General features: G+C 40.0%; 1 protein-coding gene across 1 annotated transcript in view; it reads left to right on the top strand.

Moving 5' to 3' along the window:
- LOC124795866 (probable RNA-binding protein 46) overlaps positions 1-24,739 on the top strand; it is a 166,140-nt gene that overhangs the window by 64,469 nt on the left and 76,932 nt on the right. The window contains exons 2-3 of the mRNA XM_047259948.1: positions 14,522-14,699; positions 14,799-14,913. Of these exons, the coding sequence (XP_047115904.1) occupies positions 14,522-14,699; positions 14,799-14,913 (293 nt within the window). The remainder of the gene's footprint in view (positions 1-14,521; positions 14,700-14,798; positions 14,914-24,739) is intronic.

Raw genomic sequence — 24,739 nt, 5'->3', positions numbered from 1 at the left:
ATGGGCCGTGCGGGGGGAACAAGCCACGGCTGCTTACCACCTGTGCTTACTGCTGCGGCAAAAGCAGAAGTCAAGTATGGAGCCGGAGGTAAAAACCGCGGCCCATTGTGTTAAAATAACTTACGGGATTGCAGCCGGGTGACGTCGTCGACAAGCGCCGACATTTCGATAGGAGCAGACCCTGCCATTTTCAGAGCAAAACTGGAGTAGTTAAGCGCTTAATTTCACTATCGATATCTTCTGACGTCGGACATCTTTATAGTTTGTGATGGCGTAAGTGTTTACAGTGTGTGTGTGTGTGTGTGTGTGTGTGTGTTCTCTTTCTGGAGTTCCTATGAAACCGAGGTTTTAAATTCCCATACACAGTGCGTACTTGCTGCAGTTTTGCCCTGGAAATGACAGGGTGTGCTCCTGCCGAAATATCGGTGGTTGCCGATGACTTCACCCGGCTGCATTCCCGTAAGTTATTTGAACATCTAAAATGATTCCTGAAACCTTCATAATGATTTATAGTTGCCGGAGGAAATATATTGAGGGAATGCAAAATAAATGAATCATGATTAATTAGACTTAAAATAGAGAAAAATATTTTTCAATAATTTTCATATTACAATAGTTCACTACTCAAATGGAACAAACGATCGGTAAAATCGAAGTTCTCCCAGACTATATTCCCTCACCCTCACTCTTCGTTAAATGGATTTGGAAAGAGGTGGCGGCCAAGGGAGATGGACATGGTTGTGTGTTAGTGGAAGAGAAGGAGGAGGACTGGATGTGTGAGCCGGAGTATGGGGATGGGATCGGGACAACAGGAGTTTGTATCACGGGAAAAGAGGTGGTAGTGTTTTGGTAGATTGTGGGGACAGAACTTCCCATAACAATTTCAGATCTGAGTTTCTGCGCCTGTAATTGAGGCTGAGGCTGCCTTAACTGCTCAGTATACGCCATAGCTAGTCCGTCCATATTAGATTCCTGAAAATTACGAAAATAGTATGAAATAATGCCGATGGCCTTGAAGCAATTGTAACACCAGTTCCCGTCAGATAACCGAAGTTAAGCGCTATTGGATGGGTGATATCCAGGTCTGCCAAGCGCTCTTGGCAAAGGGTGAACATAGCCCTTGAGAGGCCAGTTGAGGAGATACTTGATTGAGAAAAGTAGCGGCTGTGGTAACGAAAGCTTATATAACGGCCAATTTTTAATGTGAAATAATGTCAAAAAATACACCTTTACACAAGGTTTTAACGTAAGTGAACTTTTTTCCAGATTCCATCATCTATTGGGAAGTTATTGTAGCAAGTTTTGAAGACGAATAGAATTTCAGTGTGTGGATGCTACGGACGGCAAGCATGCGGTTATAAAAAAAACAGCTGGGAGTGTATCTCTGTATCATAATTAAAAACACATTTTTGTGTTATATTATTTTTGCAGTAGATAGTGCAGTTTAAGAATTTACGTATGTGCATACTGGGCCAAATGGTTGTGTTTCAGATGGTAATGTGCTGCGCAAGACAAATTTCTACAGGAAACTGGTATCAGGAGGTTTGAACCTAGCAACTGTATCTCCACTACCGAACAGGAAAAGAATAAACCCTTCATATGGGTTTGTAGGGGATAGTGCATTTGTATTTAACAGACGTATCATGACATGAAACTATTTTGCTTGAAAAATATTACGAAGAACAAACGAATATTTAATTACATCTAGATCTACATCCATACTCCGCAAGCCACCTGACTATGTGTGGCAGTACCTCTATCGGTTCTCCCTTCTGTTCCAGTCTCGTATTGTTTGTGGAAAGAAAGATTGTCAGTTTGCCTCTGTGTGGGCTCTAATCTCTCTGATTTTATCCTCATGGTCTCTTTGCGAGATATACGTAGGAGGGAGCAATATACTGCTTGACTCATCGGTGACTTCAACAAAAGCCCGTACCGAGCTACTGAGCGTCTCTCCTGCAGAGTCTGCCACTGGAGTTTATCTATCATCTCCATAACCCCTTCGCGATTACTAAATGATCCTGTAACGAAGCGCGCTGCTCTCGGTTGGATCTTCGCTATCTGTTCTACCAATCATATCTGGTACCGATCCCACACAGGTGAGCAGTAGTCAAGCAGTGGGCAAACTAGTGTACTGTAACCTACTTCCTTTGTTTTCGGACTGCATATCCTTACGATTCTTCCAATGAATCTCAGTCTGGCAACTACTTTACCAACGATTAATTTTATATGGTCATTCCATTTTAAAACACTCCTAATGCCTACTCCCAGATAATTTATGAAATTAACTGCTTCCAGTTGCTGACCTGCTATATTGTAGCTAAATGATAAAGACCTTTTTTCTGTGTATCCGCAGCACATTACACTTTTCTACATTGAGATTCAATTGCCATTCCCTGCCCCATGCGTCAATTCGTTGCAGATCCTCCTGCATTTCCGTACAATGTTCCATTGTTGCTACCTCTCGATATACTACAGCATCATCTGCAAAAAGCCTCAGTGAACTTCCGATGTTATCCACAAGGTCATTTAGATATATTGTGAATAGCAATGGTCCTACGACACTCCCCTGCGGCACACCGGAAATCACTCTTACTTCGGAAGACTTCTCTCCATTGAGAATGACATGCTGCGTTCTGTTATCTAGGAACGCTTCAATCCAATCACACAATTGGTCTGATAGTCCATATGCTCTTACTTTGTTCATTAAACGACTGTGGGGAACTGCATTAAACGCCTTTCGGAAGTCAAAAAACACGGCATCTACCTGGGAACCCATGTCTATGGCCCTCTGGACGAATAGCGCGAGCATAGTCTAACATGATATGTGTTCCAAAATTCTACAACTGATTGACGTTAGAGATATAGGTCTATAGTTCTGCACATCTGTTTGACGTCCCTTCTTGAAAACGGGGATGACTTGTGCTCTTTTCCAATATTTTGGAATGTTACGCTCTTCTAGAGACCTATGGTACACTGCTGCAAGAAGGGGGGCAAGTTGCTTCACGGACTCTGTAAAATCGAACTGATATCCCATCAGGTCCAGCGGCCTTTCCTCTTATGAGCAATTTTAATTGTTTTTCTATCCATCTGTCATCTATTTTGATATGTACCATTTTGTCATCTGTGTGACAATCTAGAGGAGGACTGTCTGGAGCACGGAGAGTTGTGGGAAACGCTTTTGGCATCGAGATTTCATGTGTTGCATCATTGACTGTGAATTAGAAAGCTATGTATAGCACTCTACTTGCGTGCTGTACGTTGCATAATTATTTGCTAAAGAGAAACAAAACAGGGTTTCCTGTGATAGTTTTGATAAGAAGATGTCGTGAATTCCACATTCTACCACGTCGCTGGCGATAGTTACAGTCTCTTTCGGCGCAATCCATGACGAGAGAACAAAATGAAGAAGGAAACTAAATCCGGGGAGTATTTCCGAATTACTTCATCAATGAGGGACAAGTACCATTACAGAAAGCAACCAATGAAAACTGAAATCAGAAAATATGTAATCTGTATAAATGAGTCAAATGAAAAAACTAAGTGAAATTTTTTTTTTCCGATGCTATTGGTAATGTCTTCCTGTTTCTGCATTATGAGGGTCGTTCAATAAACAATGCCCCACATTTTTTAAAAAACCATTAATATACATAGACAAATGTCCTTGTTGGTGCTTCGCATTTGATATATATGTTCTGTGCGCAGGTGTTTCGAACCGTTCTGACAGTTGCAGGACCATAGTACAGTGTCAAAATGGCGTCTACTTACCACTCACGTTACAAGCAGCGTGCTGTTATTGAATTCTTGTATGCAGAAAAAGAAACCGTGGTGAACATCCATAAACGTTTGTGTGCAGTGTATGGCAGTGCCGTAGTTGATAGGAGAACTGTTGGGCGATGGGTAAAGAAAGTTTACAGCCTCAGGATATGCAGAGACTGAGCCCCATAATCAGCCACGTTCGAGACACCCTGTCACAGCCACTGCTCCAGACATGCTGGATCGTGCAGATGCCATTATTCGTGCCGACCGGCGCATCACAAATCGACAGTTGGCTCTACAGTTGTTGGTCAGCATTGGAAGTGCGTCTGCAACGATCGAGACTCTTGGATATTCAAAGAAGTGCTCGCGATGGATTCCACGAATGCTGATTGCGGACCACAAGATTTAAAGAAAGGCCATTCCATGTGAATTCCTGGAGCATTTTGAGACCGACAGAGAGGTCTCGGGGAACACACTTTGAAGATGACAAGAGTGTCTATCATGCAGTGAAAACATGGCTACGCTTACAGGACAAGAGCTTTTACCAGCAGGGAATACATGCTCTTCCACAATGTTGGTGTACGGCCATAGAACGCGATGGAGACTACGTAGAAAAATAGGACATGGCCAAGTGTTGTTTATTGTCACCAAATTCTGACTCTTTAACAATAAATATATTCTGAGAAAAACAATGTGGGGCATTAGTTACTCCCATCTCTTGTGTTTGTGTTTCTTTCATCTAGGAAAGAGAGCAGGTCGAAGTACCGGAGCCGAGGTTTATTTATGTATGCTCTGTTCCTGCTCCTGAAATCTTTAATTCCCTTACCTAAAATACCACACAGTGGTCAAATTAGTGCTCAGCCTCGAGGAAAAGTCGTAAAATGTATCAGTGTACAACACTATTGTGTGCTGTTCATTGTAATCAGGTTGCACTACAACGTATTAGTAGAATCGTATTGATATCTATTCAGGTTCAGTGGCCTTGCCTCTGCATAATGATTTCGTTTGCTTTTTTGTGACATGATCACTTATTTCGATATACATCATTTGACGTTCGTGCGACGATGGAAACGAGGAACTACAGTGCGATCTTCCTCAGTGAAGCAGTTTTGAAAAAAAAGTTTCGTATTTCTGCCATCATTGTGTCATGGTGTCATCTTCTGTTTCAATGCCATTATGGACACAAGATTCTCTGGACAGATGTCTTCCATGGAAAATCTAAATCTGGGTAGCCGTACAGGGGTTTGAAACACTAAACCTGGATAGCCGCACGCGGATTTGAAACGTTGCCCTCCAAAATCCTAGTCCAGTGTGCTTAACCACTGCAGCATCTCGCTGGCTAAAATTTATCAGCATTTTCTGTCAAGTCAGTAGACAGAACTTTACTTTCGAATAAGTAGAACACCTCACTCATGGTTCTCTTTATGATAATTTCACAAATGTCGAAACTCAAGGTACCGATCATAATCAAGTAAGGAAATAGAACTTCTGGAATCAAGCAGACTGCAGATTGGTTCTCTATTAATTTTGGCATTTACCTTCAGGAAGAAGCGGTTTATTACAGGCGCGAATACTCGCACAAAACTCGGCAGGCCTTGTCACTCTAGCGATTACTTGCTTACGATGGCATCAGCTGTTGGGCCTAGGCCCACACTCAACAGGACACTCACACACTAAATGCCTCAGGGAACCAAGCCAAAAGCAAGATCTGCTATATGATAATTTAACAGCTGACTGGTGATAGTTGTCACTATAAGAAGAAGAAACAGGTGGCTTACTATCACTTGGTTTATTCTGCTCATTAGCAAATGTAAAGGCTTCCACAGAGTTTACCAAATCATTGAGTTGAGCAAAGGTTGCCGGCTTGCGAGTGAAAACGAGTTGTTAGCGATCCTCAGACATCATGCCCTCAGAGATGCTATAAGTACAGTCCTGTTTAGTGACATTCATACTCAAAGATGAGACAGCAGTACGGACATACTCAATGTATTGAAATGAGATTTCATCAGAAACCTGTTCTCGCCAATAATACAAGTGCTCAAGTTTGTTCCTAATATGTGCTGGCAATTTCCTTTCAATTATACGAGCCATAAGCTGCCCCAGATTTTCCCACTCTCGGAGTACATGAGACAGCAACTCACTTAACAAACCCTTAGATAAAGGATAAAGAAGAGAAATAATGACTAAATGCAATATCTGCAAGGCGTTAGCATGTGATTTAAACTGCATGATCATCCATAACGCTTCACGAACTTGGTCCAGTTGGTCAACCCCTAGTTCAGTAATACAATTTAAACCACTAGTTCAGTGATACAATTTAACAAACACAAAATAGGATTCGGCAGTTTAGCAAAATAATCTGAGATGGATCCCCCAAGAGCTTGGGCTTCGGCCTTTATAACTTGGAACTGATCAATTAAAACACCCTGTTCACCTCGTGGCCCTTACTCTCAAAACCTAACGCACCTATGGTAATCTGTAATTCCTTAATCCTCATGTGTAGCTGTTTTACAATACTTTTCTGCTGAACACGGAGTTCTAAGTGGGCTAGATTGGAAAGACGATTTTTGAAATGGTAGAAGTGAGACTGGACCCTACACTTGCTAATGGGTGGGTTGGTTACCCTCCAAGAATTTAATGTTTTAAAGTAATTAATACAAAGCTAAAGAAATGATGGAAATAGTGGCAATAACCTCACTGATAATTTCAGATGAAATCTGAAGAGGCTCGCCCAGTGCCTCTTGCAACCATGCCACCAGATCTGAAACACCGCCCCTCATTTGGTATGCAGTGAATGTGCAGCTTGTATTGAAGATGTTCATGTTTGAGATAGCCTTTGTCTGCACAACTCCTTGCCTCAACACTGGCTGTGGTTCTCTGAAACAAATTGAAATCGGATACAAATATTACATTTGATAAGGAAAAAATGATGTTAACAGGGGTAGGCCATACACCTGATCCTGATTCCTTTTTCAACAACATACCTATGTGATTCAGCTTCGGCAGCTATGAAGGTGAGCTACCACTCAAAGCTAAATGTAAACAAAGAACTTTGAGTGTCTGTGTCTACTATTACATGACATATTGAGAAATTTCTTCTCAAAAGCAAGCTGATCCATCACAGTAAACTTTGTAATTTAAATTTTTAATGCTTCTGTAATCCTTGTTTTCTGAATTATAAATATTGTTTATTTCAAAGCTTTGTCTCCAGTTATGTGTGGCTTATGAGGAGGTGCTGGACCATTGTAACCCATTATTTTTAACTCCCTATGCATGGTCATTATTCTAGCTGGACTTTTGGTAGCATTTTCTAACTAACAAGTGATTTTTTCCACAGATTTCATCCAATTTTTTTACAACCATACCTTGCAGTGCTCAATGATCCCTGTCCATCAGTACATGAGGTCTGTCTGGTTTGGGTTTTTCTGTGAGTGTTCCTTTACATTTCCATTTCACAATCTCATCACCAACAGTCGACTTGGGCAGCTTTAGTGACAACACAGTACTCGCCACTTCCGTTTATACTGGTAGGTCTGCCACTTGTGGCCATCTGGTGGTTGTTTCGCATTACAGAGAGGTTTCCTGATACCTTTGGTCAGATAGAGTGTGCACATGGTTGAAAGGCACAGCTGCATCCATTCAGTGAACACTAGACAGTGATGCCAAACAGTGGAAAATCTGGGATGGAATGTAACAGTATTAAAGAAGGAAAGTTGCTGCTCACCAAATAGCGGAGACGCTGTAGCCACAGCAAAAAGATTAACACAGTTATGGCTCTTGGCCATTAAGGCCTTTGTCAGCAATACACACACACGCACGCACACGCGTCTGCAGTCTCAAGACAACTGAAACTGGTGTGGTTCGTGTGTCTATTGCTGACAAAGGCCTTAATGGACGAAAGCTATAATTGTGTTTATCTTATTGTTGTGCCTATTGCGACTCAGCATCTGTGCTATGTGGTGAGTAGCAACTTTGCTTCTCTAATATTGTTACTAGACAGAGAAGTGATTGATATCAGGAGACGACAATTTTGTGTTTACTGCAGCCTAATGAGCATTTTCAACAGGCTTTCTTAGGAATATTCATGCCTTTGTGAGGCTCAGTGGTTAAGTGTCAGATTACAAATTTGTAGATCTAGGGTTCGATCTCCACTGGATCCTAGGATTTTTTTCTGCTAATTAGTCTTTTTTCATCTACGGCAATGATAACATCATATTATGTTGGTTTAAAAAAAATCCTAGTTTTTGAATTTATGTACTGTCGGAGCCAAGATAATTGGCTTGATATATAGTTGTCTACATGTAGATCCATACTGTGCAAACCACTGTGAAGTTCTTGGTGTAGCAGTAATTGGGGCCACTTCTCATTTCATTCATATATGGAGCATAGGAAATATGATTGTTTAAATGTCTCGGTGCATGCCATAATTAGTTGAATCTTGTCCTAATGACATGTGCAGAAGTGATACTATTATTGTTGCAATATTGGTAGAGGAGCCATAAAGATATGCCAAATAAGAACACAAATGTACCGTACAATGTAGGTTTTGTGGCCGTTGTCATCCTCAATAAAATATTCTCAGTACATCATCACATGTCATGTTGTCTACAAGACCAACAGTTTGGTCGATATTGCAAGTGGTCTTCTTCAGGATGATATGTCTACTGCGAGGCCAATGACATTCAGATTTTGTTGTTGTTGTGGTCTTCAGTCCAGAGACTGGTTTGATGCAGCTCTCCATGCTACTCTATCCTGTGCAAGGTTCTTGATCTCCCAGTACCTATTGCAACCTACATCCTTCTGAATCTGCTTAGTGTATCCATCTCTTGGTCTCCCTCTATGATTTAATCCTTCATGCTGCCCTCCAATACTAAATTGGTAATCCATTGATGCCCCAGAATATGCCCTACCAACTGATCCCTTCTTCTAGTCACGTTGTGCCACAAATTTCTCTTCTTTCCAATTCTATTCAATACCTCCCCATTAGTTATGTGATCTACTCATGTAATCTTCAGCCTTCTTCTGTAGCACCACATTTTGAAAGCTTCTATTCTCTTCTTATCCAAACTAGTTATCGTCCACGTTTCATTTCCATACATGGCTACACTCCATACAAATACTTTCAGAAACGGCTTCCTGACACATAAGTCTATACTCGATGTTAACAAATTTCTCTTCTTCAGAAATGCTTTCCTTGCCATTGCCAGTCTACATTTTATATCCTCTCTACCTCAACCATCATCAGTTATTTTGCTCCCCAAATAGCAAAGCTCATCTACTACTTTAAGCACCTCATTTCCTAATCTAATTCCCGCAGCATCACCTGATTTAATTCGACTTCATTCCATCATCCTTGTTTTGCTTTTGTTAATGTTTATCTTATATCCTCCTTTCAAGACACTGTCCATTCCGTTCTGCTGCTCTTCCAGGGCCTTTGCTGTCTCTGTCAGAATTACAATGTCATCATCGAACCACAAAGTTTTTATTTCTTCTCCATGGATTTTAATTCCTACTCCGAATTTTTCTTTTGTTTCCTTTACTGCTTGCTCAATATACAGATTGAATAACATCGGGGATAGGCTACAACCCTGTCTCACTCCCGCCCCAACCACTACTTCCCTTTCATACCCCTCAACTCTTATAACTGCCATCTGGTTTCTGTACAAATTGTAAATAGCCTTTCGCTCCCTGTATTTTACCCCTGCCACCTTCAGAATTTGAAAGAGAGTATTCCAGTCAACATTGTCAAAAGCTTTCTCTAAGTCTACAAAAGCTAAATCTAGTTTCTAAGGTAAGTCATAGGGTCAGATTGCCTCACGTGTTTCAGATTTTATGGAGTGTAATTTCATCCTGCTTGTAAAGTCAGTTTATCTGGAACATAACTGAGCTCTTACTTTAACCTGATGGCAGGAATGGGGAAGTAGGGATTGACAACCATTATTGATTGTAGTTTTTATTGTGGTGCCTATTGGCAGGTATTGGCGAACATGGGGTAAGGTGGTACAGTGACATATGGTGTTTCGATCCAGCAGGTGGTACTGGAAAGTTTCTTGTAAACACTGAGAAAGACGGAATCATCAGGTGGCAGCTGAGCCAACTCAGTGTGTGATATGCATTTGGCTGCTATGTTTACTGCCACACCTGGTGGGGACAGTCTCAGTAACGCTGTCGTCCAATAGACTGGCTACTGTTGGCAACTAAGATGATACGAGTCTCTATCCCTTGTCACTATTCATGTTGCCAGGCTGCTTCACAATTTCAATTGCCTCATATCTTTCTCTTAAAGGTAAACTGTATACTAGCTTGTACGTCAGCTTCATGATATTGTATAGTATAGTCACACTTATTGTGATGTTGCACCACTACTGACTTGCTGTGGTGAGCTCTATATGTTTTCAGTGATTCATTAGGCATGTGGTAATAGGATGCTCATTTCAGCAGTGTACACCATTCCAAACTCATAGGTGACTTCATTGATTGCTTTGTGAAGCTTAATACATCTCTGATTGTGTTGCTGCTTCAATAGATTGGCTTGATGCCCAGTGGGCAAAGAATTCTCCCACTCATCCACTGATTTCCTACGTGGTGGTAGGAGGGTGATGTTATTTTGTTTCATCTTTTTCTCTCCCACAGACTTATTTTGTGATATGATAATGCTATTATTGTTCTGTTGCCGTGGCATTCTCAGTGTTTGTGGATTACAGTTTCTACAGTTCCTCCTGCAAGTATCTTACATCCCTGATTGCATGTGCTCTGTTAGTTAATGTGTGGAAGACTGAATTATTTTGTTTAGGGTGACTATGGGAGGTAGCGTGCAGGTATCTTCAGTACTTGTGTTTTTCTTACATACACTGTAGATATGTGAACCATCAGGCTTTCTATACAGGGTGGTCCATTGATTGTGACCGGGCCAAATATCTCACGAAATAAGCATCAAACGGGAAAACTACAAAGAGCGAAACTCGTCTAGCTTGAAGGGGGAAACCAGATGGCACTATGGTTGGCCCGCTAAATAGCACTGCCATTGGTCAAACGGATATCAACTGCGTTTTTTAAAATAGGAACCCCCATTTTTTATTACATATTCGTGTAGTATGTAAAGAAATATGAATGTTTTAGGTGGACCACTTTTTCACTTTGTGATAGATGGCGCTGTAATAGTCACAAACGTATAAGTACGTGGTATCACGTAACATTCTGCCAGTGCGAACGGTATTTGATTCGTGATACATTACCCATGTTAAAGTGGACCTTTTACCAGTTGTGGAAAAGGTCGATATCGTGTTGATGTCTGGCTATTGTGATCAAAATGCCCAATGGCCATGTGCTATGTATGCTGCTCGGCATCCTGGTCGACATCATCCAAGTGTCCGGACCATTTGCCAGATAGTTATGTTATTTAAGTAAACAGGATGTGGTCAGCCACATGTGAAACGTCAACCACGACCTGCAACAAATGATGATGCCCAAGTAGGTGTTTTAGCTGCTGTCGAGGCTAATCCGCACATCAGTAGCAGACAAATTGTGCGGGAATCTCAAAAACGTCGGTGTTGAGAATGCCACATGAACATCGATTGCACCCGAACCATATTTCTATGCACCAAGAATTGCATGGCGATGACTTTGAATATCGTGTACAGTTCTGTCACTGGGCACAAGAGAAATTATGGGATGATGACAGATTTTTTGCACGCGTTCTATTTAGCGACGAAGTGTCTCTCACCAACAGCGGTAACATAAACCGGCATAATATGCAATATTGGGCAACAGAAAATCCACGATGGCTGCGACAAGTGGAACATCGGCGACCTTGGTGGGTTAATGTATGGTGCGGCATTATGGGAGGAAAGATAATTGGCCCCCATTTTATCGATGACAATCTAAATGGTGCAGTGTGTGCAGATTTCCTACATAATGTTCTACCGATGTTACTACAAGATGTTGCACGACAGAGTGGTGATGTACTTCCAACATGATGGATGTCTGGCACACAACTAGTGTGTGGTTGAAGCGGTATTGAATAGCTTATTTCATGACAGATGGATTGGTCGTCGAAGCACCATACCATGGCCCGCACGTTCACCGGATCTGACGTCCCCAGATTTATTTCTGTGGGGAAAGTTGAAGCATATTTGCTATTGTGATCCACCAACAACTCTTGACAACATGCGTCAGCACATTGCCAATGCATGTGCGAACATTACGGAAGGTGAACTACTCGCTGTTGTGAGGAATGTCATTACACTTATTGCCAAATGCATTGAGGCTGAAGGACATCTTTTGAGCATTTATTGCATTAATGTGGTATTTACAGGTAATCACACTGTAACAGCATGCGTTCTCAGAAATGATAAGTTCAGAAAGGTACATGTATCACATTGGAACAACCGAAATAAAATGTTCAAATGTACCTTCGTTCTGTATTTTAATTTAAAAAACCTATCTGTTACCAATTGTTCGTCTAAAATTGAGAGCCATACGTTTGTGACTATTACAGCGCCATCTATCACGTAGCGAAAAAAGTGGTCCAACTAAAACTTTCATATTTCTTTACGTACTACACGAATATGTAATAAAAAATGGAGATTCCTATTTTAAAAAGCGCAGTTGATATCCATTTCACCTATGGCGGCCCCATCTAGCGGGCCAACCATAGCACCATCTGGTTTCCACCTTCAAGTTAGACAAGTTTAGTTCTTTTTAGTTTTTTCGTTTGACGCTTATTTCGTGAGATAATTGGCCAGGTCACGATCAATGGACCACACTGTATGCTCCCACATTGAGGAAAGGAAGCAAGCTGTTCTTCTCAATCCCCATTGTGGATTAGATATTGGCATGCTTGGATTAGATATTGGCATGCTGTTGATGGAGACAGTGATGGAAATTGTGCAATTCCTCTTTACCATATGACCAGTTGATAAAAAATGTCAGGTGGAGGAGGTTGTGTGACTAGGGCCTCCCGTTGAGTAGACCACTTGCCGGGTGCAAGTCTTTCGATTTGACACCACTTCGGTGGCTTGCACATTGATGGGGATGAAATAATGATGATTAGGGCAACACAACACCCAGTCCCTGAGTGGAGAGAATCTCCGACCCAGCTGGGAATCGAACCTGGGCCCTTAGGATTGACATTCTGTTGCGCTGACCACTCAGCTACCAGGAGCGGACAAATGTCAGGTACCGAAATAAGAATTTTGGATATAACCATACAGACTTAAGCACTGGTTCTTCAAATGCATCAATGAAGATGTATGCTGCAACTGAGAAGATTGGGGATCACATAGTTATACCATCTGTATGTTCATAAACTTTCCCCTTCCACCTGAAGTAGGTGTTCATTAAGACAGTGATGCACAAGAATGTAGATGTAAGATGCCAGACATTTCTGTAGAATGTTATTGTTTGTCCCACTGGTATATCTGTGCATAAGGATGTGATGTTGACACTTACCATAAGTGCGGAGTCACTAATGAATAACTGTGTACAGCTAACAGTTACTGCAGCTTCTGTGTTATGAGTTTTTTTGCCAGGAGGTAGATTAGCAAATTTATACCATTGACTGTGGACTTTTGATGGTAAGGTTTTGCTTGTACCTTGGGCAGCTCACATATTCTTAATGCTATTGGAACCTGCAATATCAGTCTTTTGGATGTGTTGAATTCTGTCCAAGATTTCTGCCTGCACCATTCTACTAGGTATCTTGGCCATCTTCCCTAGGTTCCATGTAAATGGATTCATTGAGAACATTGTGCATTCTGTTCTGGTAAGTAGTCATGTTGATTACAGTGATGCATTTGCTTGTATTACAATATGTCACAGTCGATTTTGAGTCCCACATTGTAATATCATTCTTCTTTTGTGATACTTTCTTTCGATGAATTTGTTTGGACTAGCGGCATCATCATAGGGGTCTTTATTTTATGCTTCTGCTTTTGGCAGGTGATGTGACAAAACTCTGAATGATTCGATAATATCTTCTTTAGGAGTGTGTTTAGGTACTATGGCAAAATTCAACCCCTCGGCCAGGATTTATGTGGTAGTATCACTAAGAGTGATGCTGGAAAGGTTACCACTATCCATTGCTTGTCTAGTTTTAGTTTTTCTTCAGTTATCTTGTGCTTTAAAGTGCTGCATTTCTTCTTCTATGTGTTGGAGATACTTTCACTAGAGCTGGTCAATTGTCAGTAGGTCATTGATCCACCAGTCCGCCACATACTGTTTTACAGCTAGGGTAAGGTGTATCGGAATCAGTCTTCTGTCACCAACTTAATGGTTGGAATGTGTACAGTGAACACTGTACTGCAGCAATCCTTTACTAGCTCGTAAGCAGATGTTTGTAACGTTCTTCGATTTCATAAGGCATGTTAGCTGTGCGAATCAGCCATAGCAGTACATGTAACACCCAAAGGTACATAACAAAATGAATTGTCTTAACTGCCACTGGCCACCAAGGGAATGTCATAGTACTGGCTTGCCCCTCACATGCTGGTAAAACCAAAAGCAATCCCAGTAAAAACTAGTGTCAATAAAAGTTGTCACTTCCCACCGCCCAATTACTCCCACCCAATCTAAACAGAGTTTAAATGATATCCTGACAACCTTACTCTATGAACAGGATGAGATTACACTTTATAAGATCTGAATCTAGCACTGGAACAGTAGTAAATACATGAGGTCACATACCTGGATGTATGTGTTAATTAAATGATTCATAAAATTAATTTTATTTTGAAGTATATCCATTATGGTGTGTGTTATTTTTCAGGTGAAAATTCTTTATGTGCGAGGTCTGTCAGCAGCGACAACGGAATATGATATACGGGCAATGTTTGAAAGTGTGGCGGAAGAAGGATGTATATCAAGGGTTAAAAAGGTTAAAAATTTTGCCTTTGTCCATTTTAAAGATAGAGAGAATGCTGAAAAAGCATTGAAGCATTGGAATGGTAAGTGAATCACCACATCTATGCTTGTCACATGTCATACAATATTTTTGTTTGTAGCCATGTCCCACAGTAAATACCAGTGTTCTCAAAAAATTTCAGAGAAGAAGGTACATGGATCTGACTTGGAAGTGACTTGGGCAAAACCTGCAGACAAGTTACAAAAAATTCCAACAGTGAGGCGTAAGCATACAGAATCTGCCAAGCAGATGTCAAGGTATATGTTACAATATTACATTTCATATAAATAAGCATAAAGTGATGTAACTATGTCCAGTGTCACACACACACACACACACACACACACACACTGCTGCTGCTGCTGCTGGTACTACTACTACAAACTCAGAAATACTTCTATGGAGTGGAAGGAATTGTGAAGCAGATATGATTTCTGTTTGTGTTGAGTGTTGTATTTATAAATATTACTGTTGTTTTCTCAACTATGATTGTTGACAACAAGCTTAGTAAGGGAGTAAATACATTGAGAGGCTGTTGCCAACTGTTTAAAGAGCTGTTTACAAGTGGTACATGGGCTGCCACATATTATCCTTACATGCTTCTGTGCTACAAATGCTTGTTCCGGCAATGCTAAGTGATCTCCAAATATGATGTGTTAAGACAATAGTGAACAAAAATAGGAAAAGTAAGTCAACTGTCTGAAATTTTCATCTCCAAAATCTGGTGGTATTTATAATGCAAAAGTTGCAGAGGTTAGAAGTTTAAGATAATCTGTAACTTGTGAATTCCAGTTAAGGCTTGTATCAGTATAAACGTCTAAAAAATTAGAAGACTCTGTTCCATTTATGGATTTATCCATGAGCATTATTTCTAATTGTGTGGCTAAAGTGAAGATCAGGCCCAGAGACAGTCATGGCAGTGTTTCTTTATCACTAATAGGTTGTCGAAACATCAGTTTCACGTAGCCATTGGGATGATACATTCATGTACCCAGTAAGGAGTCTGGTGTAATGTGGGTTTCTGCAGAATACCATGTTCCACTTTTATCCTCTTAGGGCAACAAAAGATATTTGTGGAAACTGAAAATGTAGTTCAGGTAGCTTTTAAGTATGTAACATCGCACTTCCCATGCCCTCATTTGATGGATGTTTGGGTAGTAGCAAGAGAAAGTCATCTCAACATATCGGCAAGGCACAACTGTGACAGGCTGCTAATTGGCAGTGGGAAAAGAAGAGAGCATTTATGGTTTTTCAAGAATTTTGATGAGAATAATAGAAGATGTAGAACATACAACATTGTCCAGAGCAATCAAAGTTGATAACTTAGAAGATTGAAGAGGGTACAGCAGTGGTGTTGCCTAAGTTAATTTGAATAGTTATAAGAAATAAGTTTAATTAGGTTAAATACAAAGGACTGTTAATTGATTCTAAGAGTTGAGAAAAGAATGTTAGTTGACCATAGCAATCAAATTAGCAGCAGAACATATTTGTGTATTTTGTCACATTTGTGAAGAAGAATCTCATGGGCGACACAAGAAATCCGTAGTGGGATTTCAAGACTACAACTGCAGCAGCGACCTCCAACAATGCAGTGCAGCAGCTGGTCAGCTGGCTATGCTATGGCTGCACAGTAGCTCTTTGCTATGTCACCTAGCTTATATGAAATGCATTGGCAGTGGATTGCAGCTTGCCTTGCACCCTAGCAAGTGAGCTGTAAACAGCCCCAAACTGAGATTCATTTTATTAGTAGTTTATTTTGTGAAATGTTGTAAGGATCCATTTCTCTGAACTTCGAGTAGTTGAGGCAGAATATAGTAACATTGTTTAGATACAAACAAGAATACATATATTTCTGTTAAAGTTGTATACCCCTTCAGATTAGGAAGATGGAAGATTTAGTAGCTCTAATTAACACTTGAGAGGAGCAGTTAGATAAATTAGTCAAATTAAATAATAAAGAGCCTGCCAGAAAAATGTATACACACTTTAAGGAATGAAAAGTATTACTTATGTGTTTATTTTACATTAAATAATTGATCACACATGTTGTAAAACCTTCAGTTTAGCACATGGTTACTTTTAATGTTCAAAATGTTTACTGTTGGCAGCGATACATGTAACAGAACGAGGAGCAGCCGCCGCAACTACGTCAGTCAGTGTTACAGTGGAGATTGCAGCACACGTCACAGTAATCTCGTGGCGAAGCTCCTCCATCATGCGTGGCTTACATTAATAAATGTTATCTTTCACAGTTCCCCACAAGTAAAAGTCCTGGCGACCGTGAAGGAAACTCAATGGGCCCTCTTCATCCAGACCAATGCCCCAGAAAATTGACATCCAGGAAAACTTGTACGGCTAGGTGGTAGTGCCCCGTCCTGTTGGTAGAAGACCTTTTCATCAGCTCCATAAAGCACATGTATACCTGGCAAAAGTTTATGTGCATAACATTTCCAGGTACACCTCTCCAGTGACAGTAGCATCAAAGGAAAAGGGTCCTGCTAGCCCTTAGATGATAGTCCACACCACACATGAACTCCTGGTAGATTGACTGCTTTATCCACATAAACATGCAGATTTTCCGGTGACCAGTACACACTGTTATTCCGATTCATGGTTCCGTTAAGTTTAAATTGTGCCTCATCACTCCACACTACCTTCGTCACAAGTTGTTCATCATCAGTTTCCATTTGCTGATACCATGCACAAAATTGCGTTCGGCGATCAGGATTGTCATCATTAATCATGGAATGTAAACTTTCCGCTTTGCAGCTGTCAGAATTCTTCATACACTTGTACTGCTAACCCCCACATCACATGCACATTGCGTAGCAGACCTCTGTGGAGAATTAACAAAACATTTCCAACAAGAGAGCCGACGAAGCAGGAATTGTACGAGGCCTGTTTTTTAAGTAAGTACCGCTTTGAAATTAAAAAAAGACATGCTAAGATATCTCAATATTTTTTATTTTTACATGAAAGCCTGTACCTTAATCTACACACTGACGCCATTACAGTCTGATTCTTCCTTGTTTACATTGTGTACTGAGTGTTTAAGATGCCTCCGATAATCGTGAGTCCCACCGACTGTGAAGTACAGGCTGTTACAAGATTTCTTAGTGCTAAAGGCCTAAAAGTGATCGATATTCATCGTGAGATCTGTGCAGTTTACAGAGAAAACATTATGAGTGATGGAATGGTAATAAAGTGGGTGAGAGCATTTAAAGATGGCCGTACAAATGTGCGTGATGAACAATGGAGTGGGTGTCCTTCAGTCGTTAATGAAAGTTTTGTGCAGGAAGTAGACAGTAAGGTGACAGAAAACAGACACTTCATGATTTCCTCCTTGCGGGATGACTTTATGAATGTTTCTCGTGTTTTGTATGGCATTGTGACAGCACTTGAATTACCGAAAATTGTGCTCACGTTGGGTACCGAAAATGTTGACGGATGTGCACAAAACCAAACGTTTAGACAGTACATTGACTTTCCTTGAGCGGTACCACAACGACGGTGATGATTTCTTAAGCCAAATTGTCACGGGCAATGAAACATGGGTGGCCTACGTCACACCAGAATGAAAGCAACAGTCCATGGAAGTTGAGCAAGGGCGTCGTTTTGCTGCAAGACAATGCCCGTCTGCATGTGGCGAATCAGACCAAAGACCTCATCACTTCTTTTCGATGGGAAACTCTAGATCATCCTCCGTACAACCCCAATCTTGCTCCCAGTGACTACCATCTGTTCCTGCACTTGAATAAACACCAGGGTGGTCAGCATCTTCAAGACGATGACGAAGTCAATACAGTGGTGATGCAGTGCTTAACAAGTCAGGCGGCAGACTTCTATGAGGAGGGTATTCAAAAAATGGTACAACGTTATGACAAGTGCCCCAATATTGACGGAAATTATGTAGAAAAGTAGATTAGGTACAGGCTTTCATGTAAAAATAAAATTATTGAGATATCTTAGCACATCTTTTTTTAATTTCAAAACGGTACTTACTTAAAAAACACACCTCGTAGATTTATGCTGTTTTCCTGATCTTCCTTTGTGAATATCACAAATTGTTCCATGCAATTCAAACTTTTCAGTGATGCGTTTGATTGTTGGGTGGGTTGGCAGTTCTGTTTGAAATTCCCACCTTCACAGATATTGCACATCAATGGCATTATCAAACTTGAAAAACCACTTCACAAAACATTTTCGTTGCTCGAATGTCAAGCATGCTCCAGCTATCTTGTTTTCTCAATACTGAGACGAGAGTACTAACATCTGTTGAGCCAAAGACCGTACTACAACACACTCGTAACTCAAATCAAACAACAATATAGATAGAGTTGTCAAATAGTTTTAAAGAATTCAATACTGACGTCTCAGTATTAAAGAGACAAAGGCAGGAGACAGGTACAAAGTAGATAAGATTTCTAGTTTAGAAACAATAATATTAAATTTGTCTTACAAATTACAGACTGAATAATTGAACATTGTAAACCAATAAGAAATAAAGTGAATGAGCAGTTAAAAGAGGTACATAAAGAAACTAGGACATTAAATAATCAAATCTCAGATACACAAAAATGGGTAGAAATATTAGAACAAAATAAAGAATTTGGTGGTGTAATATGTGCCCCAGACACTTTGACTAGTTTGGAGGAATGTCTACAAGTACTAGATATACAGAGTGTACATTAAGTCTGGAAACACTTTCAATTATTTATTGCACAAGAACCAAACGTTGTACAGATGTCATACATAAGTCATTTTGAAGAGAAACCCTGAATTATTATTATTATTTTTTTTCATGTATACTGCCACAGCATAGTTTGGTAATTTTCCGATAAGTTAGTGCTAGTTGCAAACATGGTGAGTTCAGGTACGGAACGAGCTTTCTGTGTGTTGGAGTTCAACAAAAACAAATGTGTTACAGCTGTTCAATGGATGTTTAGAACCAAGTACGGTAAAAAGCCACCAATAAGGAAGGCCACTTACCACTGGCACAACAAATTCATTACAACGGTTGCTTGTGCCCAGCAAAGAGAAGCGGACGTCCCAGTGTGAGGAAGTGAATGTGAAGAGACATTCAGAGAGACATTCAGAAGTAGTCCAAAGAAATTTGTGCGTCATGCATCCCGTGAACTCAAAATGGCTCCAATGACTGTGTGGAAAGTCCTGCAACAGAGGCTGTCTATGAAATCATTCAAATTGGAGCTAGTGCAGAAGCTCAATGACGATGGAAAAGACACGCGTTTTGAGCTTTTGTTCACCATTGCAACAATTGAATGAGGATGGGGATGGCATTGTTGATTGCTTAATTTTTAGTGATGAATTCACTTTTCACACTAATGGGAAAGTGAACAAGCATAATTGTCAAATATGGGGTACAAAGCATCCACCTGAATGCATTTAATCTGAGTGTGATTCCCCAAAGGTAAATGTTTTTTGTGCCTTGTCACATCAAAAACTGCACGGGACATTCTTCTTCACCAAGAGCACTGTCACTGGGTATTCCTACTTGGACATGTTGCAGCAATGGCTGGTGCCTCAAATGCAATTGGACTCTCTTTTCATCTTTTGACAGGATGGGACTCCACCCCATTTTCATTGTGAAGTTTGTGGGTTCCCGAACACAGAGCTGCTGCATCGTTGGATCGGCCGTGCTACAGAAGGGGACAGCTGTTTCATGAAATGGCCTCCCTGATCACCAGAACTCACTCTGTGTGTCTTTTGCCTGTGGGGAGACATTAAAGATGTGATGTACCAGAGCTCCAGGAGAGAATATGGGAAGCGACTGCTACAGTCTACGATGCCATGCTGGGATGGGTATGGAAAGAATTTGATTACTGTATTGACGTCTGCTGGGTCACTCATGGTTCTCATATCGAATGTTTGTAAAAAAAAAAAAAAAAAAAAAAAAAAAAAAAAAAAAAAAACACTTTCAGAGTTTCTCTTCAAAATGCTGTATGTATGATATCTGTACAATGTTTAATTCTTGTGCAGTAAATAATTGAAAGTGTTCCCGGACTTTATGTACACCCTGTATTAAATGTATGATGGGAAACCTAGTTTCAATAAATATTAAAGATAAAGAATATTAAGGTAGCAGTTTTAGATTTGAAAACAGTGTATATGGAAGCAGTGAAAGTACACGTAGTGACCCTAGTATCACTTTGCGTTTTAAGATTTATAGCAATAGGTATATGTGCCTTGTTGATTACTTTAGAGAAGTCTTATGTTATAATTACATACTATTTAAGCTATTATGTCAAGTGATGTTTGTGGGAAAAGTGAAGCTTGAAGGTAGCGGTCTGCATCATGTCAGATTTTCTACAATTTGTGGATGCAATGAATTTGTTGGTGAAAAGAACATTGTTTTACAGAGAGGTAGGTGAGAAAGATTTACAACGCATCTTTTCTCCCGATCCAGGAGGAGGTTGTAAGGCGTAAGGTCATCTGGGATCAGTATTGATGTGAGTCTCTCATGGACTGGTAAAAGACAGCATGAACTTTATTTATTTATGAAATTTGTTTAGTTACACAAGTTACTTCATTGTCTTATTGCTTTATGTCATTACATATCTGAGCCTCAATAGCCTTTTTACATTTTATTGAAATGATTGATTAAATGTAAACGATGGGTTTTGAACAGTGCAATGAACAAGGGAGTCGTATATTCGGCTGTTACAGATCCGTTGTTAAGTAAGCCAGTTAAACATCATTGCTGGAGTAGTGGTGGTAATTGCTGGAGTAGTGGTGGTAATGTCATAGCGTTAAGTCATCACTAGCAGGAAGAATGTAGCACTTTGTGGAGTTCTTACTCTATATTATACAATATTGTTATGTGAAAGAAATCCAAATCCACAGTTGAACCTGTGATCCTTGGAGATTTGGCAGGCTGCCAGCCGTTCGGTGTCCGAGTTAGCTGTTTTAGTATTTCATATTTTGTTTTCTCTGGAGCAGTTTCTTCTGCTCTTTCTATTCTGTGATCTTTAATTTAAATCTCTCTTCTACTGTCCAGTTCTAATTTTAGTCATAGAACGACATCAAAATTGCCACTGTCCTGTTGCATAGAGACTTACTACTGTTATCTTCTAAATAAAAGGAAGGAATACAATAGAACAAACAAATTCATTACAGTCACAATGTATGATGCCAAATATAGATTATGTATTATGAAGAGTTGTATACTTCTTAAATTTTAGGACAGATTGTGGTTGCATTGTATGGCTTTTTATATGGCAGATTACATATCGGAAGGAAATAGCTTGTGAGATAAGTGGCCATAGACTGACTTGTAATGATGACTGCTTTATGAATTATGAACATGTTACTTCGTACATTCATGCTTACCATAGGTGTATGTTAGGTTCAATTTTTGGGGCCCATTCACATGAAGCCGAGACAAGGTTGTTCTGCAGGGTATGCACACTTCATCCTCCACATCTTGGTGAAGAACTCATTAGGGAGGGGATACTGGGATGGGGGGTGGTATGGGGTGCTGTCTATAGAGCTGTATTGTCTTTTTTTCTTCATTTCTAGCAAACCGAATCTTAATTTTCATTTTCTTACTTCTCTGACAGTAAGGCCTATTCTACCATCTGTCTATCCACAGTCATATGTTTCTATCGATGAAACCATTCTTTTCCACTGACCACATTGAAATCTCTAAACACAGGATGGGGTAGGACAAGGAAAGCATGGAAGAGCAAACTCTGAATAGCAGCATCACTTGTCATTTGATTGTTAACATTTATTTAGGCACCACAGTATATCAGGAATAAATAATAACTACAAATAATTATGAGTGACATGGTAAAGCTAATTAGTTACTTAAACCAATAATCTGCTTTAACAAACTATTTTACCTTAATGAATCACAAAACTCAGTGCCAGAATAAACATAAAACAACACAAAATTTTTTAAAAACATCATTCTTTATAAAACAGAAACTGCTCAAATTGCAATAGCAACAATATTTTAAGATAATGTAAGAAAAGTTGACAAACCCTTCAAAGGATTTTTGAGAAAATACTTGACATTTTTTTAATAAAACAGCCCCTAAACACAGGTGGGCAAATACAGTGCTAAAAGTCATCCTAAAATCTACTGGAAATATTATCAAGTACCAAAACAGCACAATGGATTAAGGTTATCCGCACGTGAGACAAGTACAATGTAAAGCTAGGCTCAAACAGTAATAATGGTTAAATGATTTGGAAACGTTCACGTAACTTAATAATCAAGACAGTGCTTTGTTTAAGGAAAACTAGCTACCTGGAATTCACAAAATGTGCAATACAAGCATATTCCAAAGGAAATGTAGAACTTTAAATATGGTTCCATGAATCAGAACGTTAACTAACATGGCCACTACTTAACTTTAAATCTTTTAGCAGGAAGCGCAAACCAGCAGGCTAAGGTGATCGTGGACATGCCTCAAAGACAGCTGATAAACACCAAAGTGGTGTGTATGGCAACAAGCCCATGCAGCCACCAACCACTGAAAACCTGGCCATGAGGCTCAGAAGACTATGTACGGCTGTTAACAAATGCCACTTAGGTGAAACATAGGCCAAACAAACTAGTTAGGCAAATATTAATGGCCACAGTCTCAAGAAATTGGCAGCAAAAGGGCTCTTAATCCTCCACAAAAATTGAAAAACTTATCCTTAACCAAATTTACATAATATCAAGAGCACAGTAGTGGCAAAGGTAATGTCTCTTAAAAAATTTAGCAGAATAAAATTTGATACAGATAAACTTCATAAATGCTCAGAATAAGATCTGACAGTAATTTATCCAAACCACATGGCAAGGAAGCTTGCATGAATAAAACTGTTATGTAAGGAAAATGAAAAGCTTACCCCTGTGAGGCGGTACTTTTAGATCTTATAAGCGATGCCTCCTTGCATGGTATTTTAGACATGTTAATCTACAACACAATTTTAATACATGTATTAAATATAGGAAAATTTCTGCTAAAGCAAACAAATATAAAATGAAAGAACAAATGCAAAATGCTTCAGAACACTGAAAATACAGGTACAATCACATATACAGCCAAATTCGGCTGATCAGAAATATAAATAATCTGAAACAGTAGAGCCTTGGCTTAGATAATTACACCAGAAAGCCACCAAGTACAGGCAATAGAGGTGGGCTTATCACAGTATGAGAAATACTGACCATAAACACACGGAGTGTCAGATATTTGATAATCCTGGAAATATCCAGTGCGGCTTGTAGCACCCAGTCACACACATCATGGAATATTAAAGTTGGACAAATCCATGGCCGTAAACAGAAGGACGCTGTACTCAGCTCAGTGTTGGGACTCTGACTTCACTAGTTACACAAAGTTTGAACATAAACAGTGCTAACAGGCGACTGATCCACTGTGTCCAGAACTAGGCCTGTAATGCCCCTAGTCCACTTTGACTCTCCACCTTGATCTTACTGCCTTCCCAAAGCTGCTCACAGCATACTTTAGGACTCACTCTATGAGAGATAATCAGCGACAAGCAACAGTTGATACACACTGCCAATAGTGGCACCAGTGAATAATGCTTGAAGTCCAGGGCATGCAAAATTGATTACCACCACAGCTCATCACCCACTCAGACAATACCTCCCCCCTTCAGGACTGGAGGAAAAAAGAAAGAGGCTAATTAGCGTGTTTCAGATGGCTTCAGGATTGGAAGGATAAAGGGAAGAGACTAATTAGCGTGGTTCAGCTTGCTCACATGAATCTTAAAGGTTCTAACAGCAGCCAGATTGTGGACAAGTAAGTTGACAGGATTCTAGATCCTAACAATGGAGCAAGGACCCACAAATCGAGGAGCTAGTTTTTCGGTAATTCCTCAGTGCTGTCCCCTGCCCACATTATAGTTTCGGACGAAAACCTTACCCCCCATGCAGACTCTGAACAAGTTTCGGATGAAAACCTTACCCCCCATGCAGACTCGGAACATTTTTCTCCATTGATTATAATGTCTCTCTTTGACAACAATGGGATAACTCTATATTGTTCTTTGTCCTATCCTAGTTTTACTTAATAATGTCAGGAGTAATATGCTCAGACAAAA

This window comes from Schistocerca piceifrons, chromosome 4 (assembly GCF_021461385.2).
Source record: "Schistocerca piceifrons isolate TAMUIC-IGC-003096 chromosome 4, iqSchPice1.1, whole genome shotgun sequence".
NCBI lineage: Eukaryota > Metazoa > Arthropoda > Insecta > Orthoptera > Acrididae > Schistocerca > Schistocerca piceifrons.
Note: the sequence above shows the minus strand (reverse complement) of the source record. Positions and strands in the feature narration are given on the sequence as shown.